The 12,500-nt window shown below is 41.9% G+C and overlaps 1 protein-coding gene across 1 annotated transcript in view; it reads left to right on the top strand.

The window, feature by feature from the left end:
• Window positions 1–5,384: 5,384 nt before the first annotated feature.
• Window positions 5,385–12,500, top strand: part of tmem47 (transmembrane protein 47) — an 11,627-nt gene continuing 4,511 nt past the window's right edge. Inside the window, exon 1 of the mRNA XM_027026255.3 lies at window positions 5,385–5,756. Coding sequence (XP_026882056.1) covers window positions 5,540–5,756 — 217 coding nt within the window. The 5' untranslated portion in view covers window positions 5,385–5,539. The remainder of the gene's footprint in view (window positions 5,757–12,500) is intronic.

The following is a 12,500-nucleotide window of genomic DNA, read 5'->3' as shown; positions in this document are numbered from 1 at the left end:
TCTACTTGAAACACATGGAATAAACTACTTTAAACACATGGAATAATATACCTGAAACACACAGAATAATCTATCTGAAACCCATGGAATAAACTACCTGAAACATGGAATAATCATCTTGCTAAAGCAAAGAGGAGCAAGAAAATGAAAACATTTTAAATGGTCAAAATAATCTTTTAAAAATATGTGGGTAGCCGATCAAGCCTTGGTGGGATGCCATTGGTCATTGTGGTGTGGGAGGGTTGTAATTGCAGCACTCTCAACACGGGAAAGAGCACTGCATTAATCCAGTCTAGATGATAAAAGTGTAGTCAGCAGTGGAGCAACTCTCAAGGGCCCAAAATGAAGGTGATAGTATACTATTTTAAAGCTATTACTCATGCGGTTGTTGAAAATGAGGTCACTGACAAAACAAAGACTCCTAGTTTCTTGATGTAATTTTTGAACTTCACAGACAAGTGGTCTAAATAAATGAACCTATATTTTATTTGTGATTTGTTTCCACCAAATAGGATCTCTGCCTTTATTTAATTGCAGGAAATAACAAGGCATTTTGGAACTCGCCAAAATACTGAGCCTTGAAGTATAACTAGACCAGCTCATTTGGTGGACGATGACAGCGATTGTGTGTCAGGTTGCGCCAGGCACCCAGCCTGAGGGACACGTCCATAGCCACACACACACACACACACACACACACTGCACCCAGTGCCCTGATTATTGACTGCTTTCACCTGTCCCTTGCGCTCACAGGAACGCTCGTCCAGTGCTACGCGTCGTTTTCTCGCGCCTGTGCCGGATGCCTCGAGTGTTACCGCTGCTCTGCCGCGCCCAGCGCCTCGAGCCGAACTGCACGCGCTGTTTGCTTTCGTTCGCGTGTCGCCGTGCTTCACTGTTTGCTCATTATGGAGAATAAATACCAACATGCACTCGCGTCTCGCTCCCTCCTGCAACCGTCACATTGTGAAGCAAATAAAACACAAGACAATCACGATCACCATCAGATACAAATTCACTTTCAAGGAACAAACAAAACCTTAAAAAACTGAAACACTAAGTGACAAAACCTTAACAATAAGCCACATCATTACACGTAGCAATTCCAAAAAATGCCGATTTGAGTTTGATCACGAGGGATGTGCTCCAGGCCACGATAGGAAGATGTTTTCACCACAAATGGACATATGTAAAGTATAAATGCTTGTGCAGCTATAAAAGGTTATCATTACAACGTTCATCACTTAAGTAGGAATCAAACCACTGAGCCAAATCAGCCATCCCAGTCCTGCCACCAGTACAACACTGAATCTCCTGGTCAACAGCAGGTTTCCAACTGCAGAAACTGCATTTCAGTTTCATAAATATTTTGATATTTGAGGCCTTATTTTTTTCAGTTGCAGCTTTAATGTTTTGCCAAGTACAAAAAATTCTAGTGACAAAGTTCTGTTTAGCAAACTTGCTAACAGGACTTTGTCAAGTGATTCAGTTTTGTGAAAATAGTGCAAAGAAAGTGCTGCGTGTATCCTTAAGGCAACGTGATTTCGTCAATGTCCTCTTTGCTATGCTGTCACTCATTATACCCCTCATTTGATGCCACACCTTCCGCCATATCAATGCCAAAAGTCGGAAACTGAAAAAATCCGATCTGAAAGTGAAAAAAAAAGTGAAACAGAAAAAATAAGATTTGAATCTAAAAATATAAAATCTGCAAATGAAAAAAATAAGACCTCATATATAAAAATATTTCTGAGAGTGAAAAAAATTATTAATAATTTATGCAAAGTTCATTAAAAACTTTCAATTTCAATTTTTATTATTTATCTATTTATTTTCAGAGTTATAAAACTAATGGCCATGATTTGACTCCATTTGACTCCATACTCCATGTATTTCTTTGCTTTCATTAATGCACACAAAGCTAATAGCTTCAGTGATCATTAAAAATGTATTGTTATCACAGGATTTAAACACAAGATTTGTTTTTTATGGATATGGTATTTGTGTTCATATTACTTCACACTGAATTAGCTGATAATACATTGCAGCATAGAAGTAATTTAAGCCAAAGACTCTGAGTGCAGTATGTAGTATACCGTATGTACTGAGAGTAGTATGTAGTATACAGTATATACTGAGTGCGGTGTATAGTATACAGTATGTGGTATACAGTATGTACTGAGTGCAGTATGTAGTATACAGTATGTGGTATACAGTATGTACTGAGTGCATTATGTGGTATATAGTATGTGGTATACAGTATGTACTGAATGCAGTATGTAGTATATAGTATGTACTGAGTGCAGTATGTGGTATACAGTATGTACTAAGTGCAGTATGTAGTATACAGTATGTACTGAGTGCAGTATGTAGTATACAATATATACTGAGTGTAGTATACAGTATATACTGAGTGCAGTATGTAGTATATAGTATGTAGTATACAGTATATACTGAGTGCAGTATGTAGTATACAGTATATACTGAGTGCAGTATGTAGTATACAGTATGTATTAGGCTATTTCATAGCTCTTCCTAGAAGGGGTATTGCACATGTGGACAAGGTACATCAATATTCTGGTGATATTTCAAATTAATAAAAGATACAAAAAAAAATAAAAAAGTGTGAATGTGAAAATTATTATGTTTGACCAGAATTATTCATTTAAAGTGAATTATTCTAGAATAGTAATTTACAGCTTGTTTTTATTTTTAGATGCAGTGTGATCTGTACATTTGATGGGCACATTTCAATTGTGCCCATTATAAAGAAAAATATGAATATGGCACAGTTTCCCCCCTAGCATTGTGGTTCCCATGGCGACGCCTCCATGTGTCTATATTTTGATTTAGCCTGCCAAATTGCTCTCAGGTGTTGTGTAGGCCAAACCATCAGGGCATATTGTCAATTCCAAACACAAAGGGGCAAAAGAACAAATGCTTATACACAACACTGAACACTTTCTCATGGGGTCCAGCCACACAGGGTCCAGCCCTCTCACTTCAAAAAAGATGCAACCTTGCAACTTCACAAGCTCTTCATGGTGATAAGAGCTAGGCACTTTCCCTCATTGGTGTTTCCCTGAATTAAGTTCACGACACTTCCATAAGCCTCTACAGTGAGGTTTGGCATTCCAAACCCACCTCCTCCAAATTCACTTTTAAACCAACCACAAAACCTCTTCAGATGTAAACCCACCACCTCCAAACTCTGAATCCAACCACAAAACCTCTACAGATATAAACCCACCCCCTCCAAATTCACTTTTAAACCAACCACAAAACCTCTTTAGATGTAAACCCACTCCCTCCAAACTCTGAATCCAACCACAAAACCTCTTTAGATGTAAACCCACTCCCTCCAAACTCTGAATCCAACCACAAAACCTCTTTAGATTAAACCCACATTGGCCTTCCTGCTGACTTACCCACACCCACTGAACACTGTTACAGTTTTTCTGACTTGGATACACATTGTCAGGTTAATACTACATCAAGAAATTGATTGAACACACCTCATGTTCTCATTTTCCTAAACACTGGCATCACCCCATGTGAAAACACAGCATATCCACTCATTTCTACTAATTGCCTGGGGCATATAAACTCACACACTGAGTCAGGAAAAAGTCAAATGTACGTATCAAAGACAAAACAAAAATGGAACAAGAAAGAACACAGAGAGGAAAAAGCTGAGGAAGACGAAGAGGACGGGGAAGACAAAAAATATTTCCAGAGACATCTGAGCAGTTATTGTGGACAGTGTCGTCCTGTGAGCCATGGAGTGAGTAGAAGGGAATCTGGGTAGATTCGTGGTCAGATCCTCATGATTGACAGTATGATGCCTGACATTGTGGGGTTTTGGTTTGTTTTTTACTGTAACAGTAATTTGTTTATTTGTTTTTGTGTATTTATGTAAATTTACTATAAACATGCTGTACTGCTGCATTTCCCTCTGTTTTTTACTGTAATACAGCAGTTGAGAAGTTTCTTTTGTGACTCATGAGATTTTGAGAAACTCACTTAATCAAAAATACAGACCTCAAAACAGCCACTGAATAAGACATTTACAATATTTACATTCATGTAAATATTTACATTCATGTAAATATTGTAAATGTCTTATTCAGTGGCTGTTTTGAGGTCTGTATTTTTGATTAAGTGAGTTTTGTGTTTTGCAGTGCACAGTATAAATGTGTTGTTTTTGTGCGTATATATGCCTATTGTGTGTGTGTCTTATTCTGTGTGGATTATTTGGTTTTGAGGAGTGTGTACCTTCAAATCTTATTCTTGTGTTTCATTTTGCTGAATCATATATGTGTGTGTGTGTGTGTGTGTGTGTGTATCAGTGATTTTACTGTAATTGTAATGAGTAACCTTTGCATTACTGTAGTAGTCCTTTAGCATTGCACAGTGGTAAGAAACAACCATAGCATTTTAGAACCGATCACAAGTTAAAAACTACAGAAAACTGTAACAGCTTTTGTTACAAGGACACTTAGATGGTCAAACTATGCTACCTACAGGATCATTTATGTTGGTAGAATTTTCCAATAAGGTCATGGATGTAAAGCAGATAAAAAGTGCAAAACACTTGCAGTATTTTATTGTATTGTATTCCAGCAAGATAGCACAGATGTCTATAAATATGCACTACGGTAGGATAGTTCGACAAGGTAGGACAAATCCACAGAACACCGGATATAGTGCAATGGGAGTGAAGAACCTGGATTATATTATGAGTTTTCAAGACACACCCCCTTCTCAACAGTAAGCCGTATTAGGTTACAGATCATTTTTAAATAGTCAATCTGTAATCTGTAGCGGAATGACAAATTAACAGTATTCATCTGATTGAGCCAAAGACGTCTTTCAAAAAAAGTCAAAGTTCAAACCGCAAGTGTTTGAGAGTGAGATAATTTCGGGGATCTGAGTTCAAAGATTGAAAGATCTGAAAGGTTTTTCACTGCTGGGTGGTAGAATAAACGCTCCATGGGGGCAATCACTCGTTTATGGCAGAAATGGCAGGAATTGTATGGAATTGTATGGAATGGCAGGAATTGTATGGCTAACGAAAGCAGCAAAGAATTAAAGAAAATCTAGCAATTTGAGAGAGAAAGAGAGAGAGAGAGACAAACACGCACAGGGATATATCTGTTTGTGTACCTATATAATTTTTTTTTTCATTTTTATATTACACTTTAAAGAAATGTTTGTTTCAGTGGTATAGTGGCATACATTAAGTGGGCGTACATATACCTATTCTGAATGTATATGTAAATAGATCAGTTGTGGGGGGTGACAGATGGAAAGATCGTGGGAGCTCTATCAAGGCACTAGGACCCTGCAGGTGAGGCCGGGGATATTCGGTAATGTGCAGTGCAGTCGCATCAGCACAAGTGGCGCGATAGCTGCAGCAGCGTCTCCGACGCGCGGCAGCTCGCCATCCTCAGACGCGAGCACGGACCACAACGGACCGCGGGACAGACAGGATCATCGTAACATCATTGCTCAGCAAACGCGCACCGCCGAAGCAACCGACATGGCCTCGTCCGTGAGCGGAACGGAGGACGTGCGCGTGTCGTTAACGCCCCTGAAGTTGGTGGGCTTGGTGTGCGTTCTCCTCGCGTTGTGCCTGGACATCGGGGCCGTGCTGAGCCCGGCGTGGGTGACTGCAGGCGCAGAGTTCTACCTGTCTCTCTGGGAGTCGTGCTGGAAGCACGTCAACACATGGCAGTGCAGCAGCACGCTGGAGACGGGTGAGCATCGCTACTTCTGCACGCCTTAAGCAACGATGCATCTCAGCTGATTCTGCTGAAAACGTGTTTTTTTTTTGTGCGGGTGCACCGATTCAAAAATAATGTGTAGAGGGGGAAAGCAAGGCCCCTCTGTTCATGGGAATGCGCGTGAGTCTGGCTATTGAGATGCATATGCATTCAGTCGACGACAAAAGGGCCCTACACTTCTCAGTGCCTGGTGTATCAGTTATCACCTCTTGTGTGCCCAATGAACTCGCACTGCAGGCAGAACGTTTTCTATAGTAACTTCACATGATCATAGTTTCATGCCATTGTGCATGTTTTCTGTTGCATAAATCACTTTAAATTGTAAAAGAATGCGTTTGAAATTACATAGATTTTCTGTTTATATATAATATACATGCAATGAGAAACATTTTTTTTTATTCATCGATTGAAACCTACTCTTGGATGATGTGGGAATGTCTGAGCGAGACTCGTGGTTCAGTTTGGATTTCATTACGCTTTTGTTTCCCTAAAAATGAGCTTTTGTCGGAGTTCTCTCACCGGCCAAGGAGCGAGGTTAACTTGGACAACTGAGCTCTCTGGAGGGTTTAATGTGGACAGATTAGTTACCACGGAAACAAGTGGCGCATTTTAAAAATGTCAGTTCCCAGAAAAGAAAAACGCAGCTCGGGCGAACATAACCCGAGTTAAAATCAGTCCAAAATAGTTCACAGCTCTTTTGCAGTCGCTACGGATGTTATTCGTTTCGCAACAGCACTGAGTGACCAAGAAGATGAACAGCTGATGTTTTTGTGGGTTCAGTGACCGTGCTGTAGCAACTTTAACGGCTCTGTTTTAGGTCTTGGAAAAAATGCAACTGGACTCCATAAACCGACACTGAGCAGCAGTCCACACACCAGACACTGGACATTTCCTCCGCCGCGGCGTATTGATTTGATCCTCTCCATAATCCGTCACTCAGTTTATTCTGTTATTTCCCGCGTCATGAACTGTGCATTAAATTGATCTCATTAGCTCTGCAATTACCGGCGGGCTCCATTACCATCTAACGCAATCCTGAACTGCATAATAGTGTATGTTTTCAGTAGATGTTCGAGTTATTTCTTTAAGTTAAGAATTTTAATATTTAACAAATATGCCAACACACACACTCTGACAGAGAGGAATGTGTCCAGGGTGTGTGAGAACGCCTTTGTGCTGATGCTATGCCCAGCTAGAGAGGGGAATCAGAATTTGAAGGGTGTGTGTGAGACCACACGTTGACCTCTGCTCACCATGACGTGGTTCACGGTGCTGCTGTCATTTTACTCCGCGATACTGTGTTTGCTTCCGCACTCTAAATCGTCTGAGATTGCGAGAAGGAGCCACAGGGCATTTCAGTGAGCGGGCGAGAAATCGATTTCAGTAATTATTAATGTTTAGATTTTTTATTTTCTATCAGCATTCCCATCAGGCCTTTTCAGATACGTTTCGTTCTATTTGAGGTCATCGAAGCAAAGTTCTTCAAACGCGGTGTGATGAATATTTGCGGATGAGAAATGTCTGACAAAATATTTTTCCACGTGCCCTCTCTGTGGTCACGGTTTTCTTTTCTTTTTTTTATCGTGGAAAGCTAGAACAAATGATAAAACCTTGTTTGGTCATGAATGTTTGCTTGCGTTTCAGACCTCGACCTGCGGGATGGATCTGCGCTTCAGGCGAGCTGTCGGCGCTAGGCGTAACGCTGCGACAGGATTAGCCTGTGCGTAAAACACTTGTTTTACGGCCGACAGAAAGATGGGTTTTTGAGGCGGTGTAAACACTAAGCTTTAGACTGGCTGCTGGGTTCTAAAAAAAAGAGGCGAGACCTTGGAGACCCTAATGAAGCACTCACTTATGGGATGTCTTTCTAGGTCTACCTTAAGTGCACTTCTTTGGGGAAGGCCTCTGTTGACGATTCGCTGGGGTTGTAAAGCATCACATTATTTACCACATAACATTTTTTTCTGCTATAGACTTATCAGTTTTTTCCCTAAAATTCAGAAATCCACGTTATTGCTCACGTACGTTTCTTTGATCTGGTGATGTTCTAGTCATTCCAGTCCAAAACACTTTCACACACATAAATCGGTTCATTACATTTTTTTTGTCCACACAAGCCTCGGTCATCTTGAACCCCAAATGTGTAAACACAAGCCTGGCATACTGGTTTTCTTTCCTCCTCATTTGTTTCTGCACACATTGTATTTGAACATGCCACCATTACACTGGAATCAACGATGTCCATAAAATGTTCATTTCTTGCCGATAAGCCCCTGGGAGTGTAAGTAGTGTGTGGCTGGACAGGAATGCGCAGAGTCTGACTACAGAGGTCTTGACTACAGTGGTCTGACTACAGTGGTCTGACTACAGAGGTCTGACTACAGCGGTCTGACTACAGTGGTCTGACTACAGAGGTCTGACTACAGCGGTCTGACTACAGAGGTCTGACTACAGCAGTCTGAATACAGCGGTCTGACTACAGTGGTCTGACTACAGAGGTCTGACTACAGAGGTCTGACTACAGCGGTCTGACTACAGAGGTCTGACTACAGAGGTCTGACTACAGCGGTCTGACTACAGAGCTCTGACTACAGCAGTCTGACTACAGCGGTCTGACACTACTATTAATACACTCTACTACAGGCCATTTGTCATTACAGAGTCTCTGCCTGTGAAATATTGTGACGTCTGATAACATTAGATTGTTTATGCCCTCAAGTTGTATGCCCATTATAAAACATAAAGATTTTTTTTTATGTGGGCTATGTTTAAAGCTGTTCTACCATCACTGACACATTTCTCAGTTGTCTTTCACTGTTCAGCACATTTACATGCAGTAGTAGAAGTGTCAACTGGATCCCTTTAGAAATATCAAATGGATTATTTTTTGGTTTGTTTCATGAAAAGCAATAGGCTAATTTTAGTCCAGATACTGAATTGGAAATTCAGACTTTTCCAAACACTTTTATACGTTACTTTACTGGGCCGTGCAGATCTTTCCTGTCTGTTTTTATTCATGGCCATTGCAACTCTATCGACTCTCTTCAGCAGTAAGGCCTGGAGATTTCACTTCTGCTCTGGTGTTGTCAGGTTTAGCGTCTGGCATAATGTCTCGCTCACAGACATCCCCTATACTCTCTCTCTTTCACACACTCACTCACTCATATGTATGGGTCTGACATCTCTGTTCCCCCCTTCTCTCTCTCTCTCTCTCTCTCATGTATGGGGTCTGACATCTCCTTTTCTCCACCCTCCTCTGCTCCTGCGTTCACCCCCTCCATCAGGTTTTGTCAGTGAGAATGTGGTGCTATTCCCAGGACCTACTCCAGTGGAGTGGCTTTCAAGTGCTTCTGAATGAAAGGCTGAAATGGGGGGGGGGGGGGGGGGGTGGGGGCATTGCGTGGCAGACCATTTACCAGAACAGAGTCACTGATAACCTCTCCACAGTGCAAAGAGGTTTGCTGTTTCACAATTAGGCTAAACCTGTGTGTGTGTGTGTGTGTGTGTGTGTGTGTGTGTGTGTGTGTGTGTGTGTGTGTGTGTGCTTGTGTGTGTGCGTGTGCATCGTAGCCTGGCTGCCAGAACAGCAGACAGGGACTTGGTATTTGATGCAGCCCATGCGTGATGTCTCAGCGCTTTTGGATTGCGTTCATACTGGCTTCATTTGAGAAAAATAGTAATAATCTTCAGTATTCCTAAATGAATATACCACTGAACTATTAACGAGAAAACCACTACAGTGTGTTATTCTCATAAATGTCCCTCACTGCAAAACATGCATTTGATCACAGTTTATGTTGAAATTTCCTCAGTAATGATCAAATGTTTGTAAAATGCTAGCTTGCAAAGCTACGTTTTGATGCTCCTTGCATATGCTAAGTTATCTATGTCTCTGTCTGAAGAACACCCAGCAAACAAAGCTGTCATCATTCAAGAATAATTTGTTGAAAATTGTTATTACATTATAGTTATATTTTAGGATGCATATACTTCTGAGGGTTAGAGTCATTTAGGTGTAATTTTCTGTAAACAAAAGAAAAGACTATAAACCAGCTTCCCCTGTTGGTCTGAGCATCATCAGTTAGCTAAGATTTTTATTCAGCTTTCTATAGTTTTTATGCCTTAAAGTCTGTCAGGAATATCATAATAAATCATTCACGTATGTACTCTGAGACTATTTAAACATGCTTAGTGAATGTATTTTGACAAGAAGGAAGCACTGAATGTCAAGGTTAAGGAGTTATTCCAAAGCTACTCAACTGAAGGAAAGTAAGTAGTGCTATCAGCATTATCAGTGACATTTAAGGTCGATGTCGTAGGTCATTGCTAGGCAGATTGTAGCCGGAGAGTTCAGAGACATGACAGTGGACACAAAAGAGAATGTGAAAATGCTGATGAAGAGAAAAACGAATGTGAAGCAGGAGATCTGAGAGTGTGTGTGTGCCGTTGATGTAGTGCATCTCCGCTGCACACAGACGACATAGAAGTGCCAATATTCAGATCTCCGTCCCCAAAATGTGGATCTGCTGCCTTTGGGAATATTGGCATTGAATAATAGAATAGGATTTATGTGAATTTGTGCTTTGTTTCTGTTGATTTGTTCTCTAAAAATATTGTTTGTTTCCTGAGATTAAATCTAAAAAAAAAAGTCTTCACTCACCCTCCTCGGGGCAGTCTCCTTTTCCTTCAAGCTCGGGTCCTCTACCAGAGGCCTCGGAGCCTGAGGGTCATGCATAGTATTTTAGCTGTTCCCAGGACTGCACTTTTCTGGATGGAGATCTCGGATCTCTTGGTATTTCTTGAGCTTTCCGTGTTCTTTGTTCTTGATGTTGCTATCGCTCAGGATTGCCACATTTCTCCCTACAGCCTTCTTCTGCAGTTTATTCTCCACTACTGTGTCCAGTTGGACAGCCATTACCATTTTGTCAGTCTGAAAGACCTGGAAGTCCCACAGGATTTTAGCACGGTCATTTTCCACCACCTTCAGGGATGTATCCCACTTTGACACTGGAAATTCCAGCCTGTACTCAGCACAGATATTTCTGAATATCATGCCTGACATTTGGTTACAGTGTTCCGTGTACGCTCTGCCTCCTAGCATCTTGCATCCCGCTGTTATGTGCTGGATTGTCTCAGAGGCATTTTTGTACATCCTGCATCTGGGGTCCTGCTTGGTGTATTAGATCCCAGCCTCTATTGATCTTGTATTTAGTTTGTTCCTCTGCTGCCATGATTAGTCCCTCCGTGCTGTCTTTCAGTCCAGCCTTTTCCAGCCATTGGTAGGATTTCTCCAAATCAGCAACTTCAGCTACCACGTCGGTGGTCATACCATGCAGGGGTTTTTCCTCCCATGATGCTCCCTGTTCCTCCTCATTTCCATCCTCCTCAGGTTTCTGCTGTCTGAGGTAATCACTAAGCACTCCATCTTCCTGACGTACTCCTGGATCTTGTTTGTTTTATCCTGGATCGTGGCTCTGATGCTCACTAGTCCTTGGTCCCCCTCTTTCCACTTATTGTAAAGTCTCAGAGTGCTGGATTTGAGATGAAACCTTCCATGTATTCCTTGTCCTGATGTCAGTAGCTTCTATCTCCTCCTTAGGCCAGTTTATTGTGTTCGCTCAGTGGCAGGGTAATAGCATAAGAAAAGATCCACCAAGGCTGGAGACTGAACGATACTAGAAAAGCATAAACATATGGGAGAAGGGGGCATCACACAACATCTTGAGAACTTATATATAAGTTATATATATATATATAATTATATAGTTATATATATATATAATTTTTTTTTTCAATATACACAAAATGGCCAAATGTATGTGGAATTCTGACTAAATGAGCTTGTTGGACATCCCATTCCATAGCCAAGGACAAGAATATGGAGAGAATGGGAAGTTCCCCAACCCCCCTCCCCCCTTTTGTGTTGCCATGTGCAGCTTGAAGCCCTGGCTCATAATCCAGTTACCAGTTCATCCCAAAGGCGTTCAGGGGGGTTGAGGTCACTGGAGACCGCTGGAGTTCCTCCACACCAAACTCCTCAAACGTGTCTTTATGGACCTGACTTTGCGCGCAGGGACGCAGTCCTGCTGGAACAGCGACGGGTCTTTCCCCAAAGTGTTGTAGACTGGAAGCAGATCACTGTCTACAATGTCCTTGTGTGCTGTAGCATTAACATTATGCTTCACTGGAATGAAGGGCCCAAACGCTGAAGACCAGTCCCACACCAGTATCCCTCCTCCATTACTGTACCGTTGGCACTCTGCACTCCTGGAGGTCATGTTCTCCTGACATCTGACAAACCCACATTCGTCCATCAGACTGCCATATAGTGAAGTGTGAGGCATCACTCCAGAGGACATGTTTCCACCGTTCCAGAGTCCAGTGGTGGCGTGTTTACACCACTCCAGTCGGCCCCAGGCACTGCTCATGGTGACCTTAGGCTTGCGTGCAGCTGTTGGAAGCCATTTCATGACGTTCCCAACACACGTGGTTCTTGTGCCGCTGTTTGGGACTCTGTAGTGAGGGACACCTCAGGGGTCGGAGGACACTTCAGCACTCTGCAGTCCTGCTCTGGGAGGTCACACACTCGACCTCTTATTGACTGACCTGCTGATCCTTCATGCTTCATGTCAGAATAACCCAACCTACATCTGACCAGGGCAAAAACTTCACAAACTGGCATGGCAAACACAGCGCTAAATTTAATGTCACTGAGCT

This window comes from Electrophorus electricus, chromosome 25, assembly GCF_041902795.1.
Source record: "Electrophorus electricus isolate QZ-2024a chromosome 25, ASM4190279v1, whole genome shotgun sequence".
Lineage (NCBI taxonomy): Eukaryota > Metazoa > Chordata > Actinopteri > Gymnotiformes > Gymnotidae > Electrophorus > Electrophorus electricus.
This window is presented reverse-complemented; position numbering and strand designations above follow the sequence as displayed.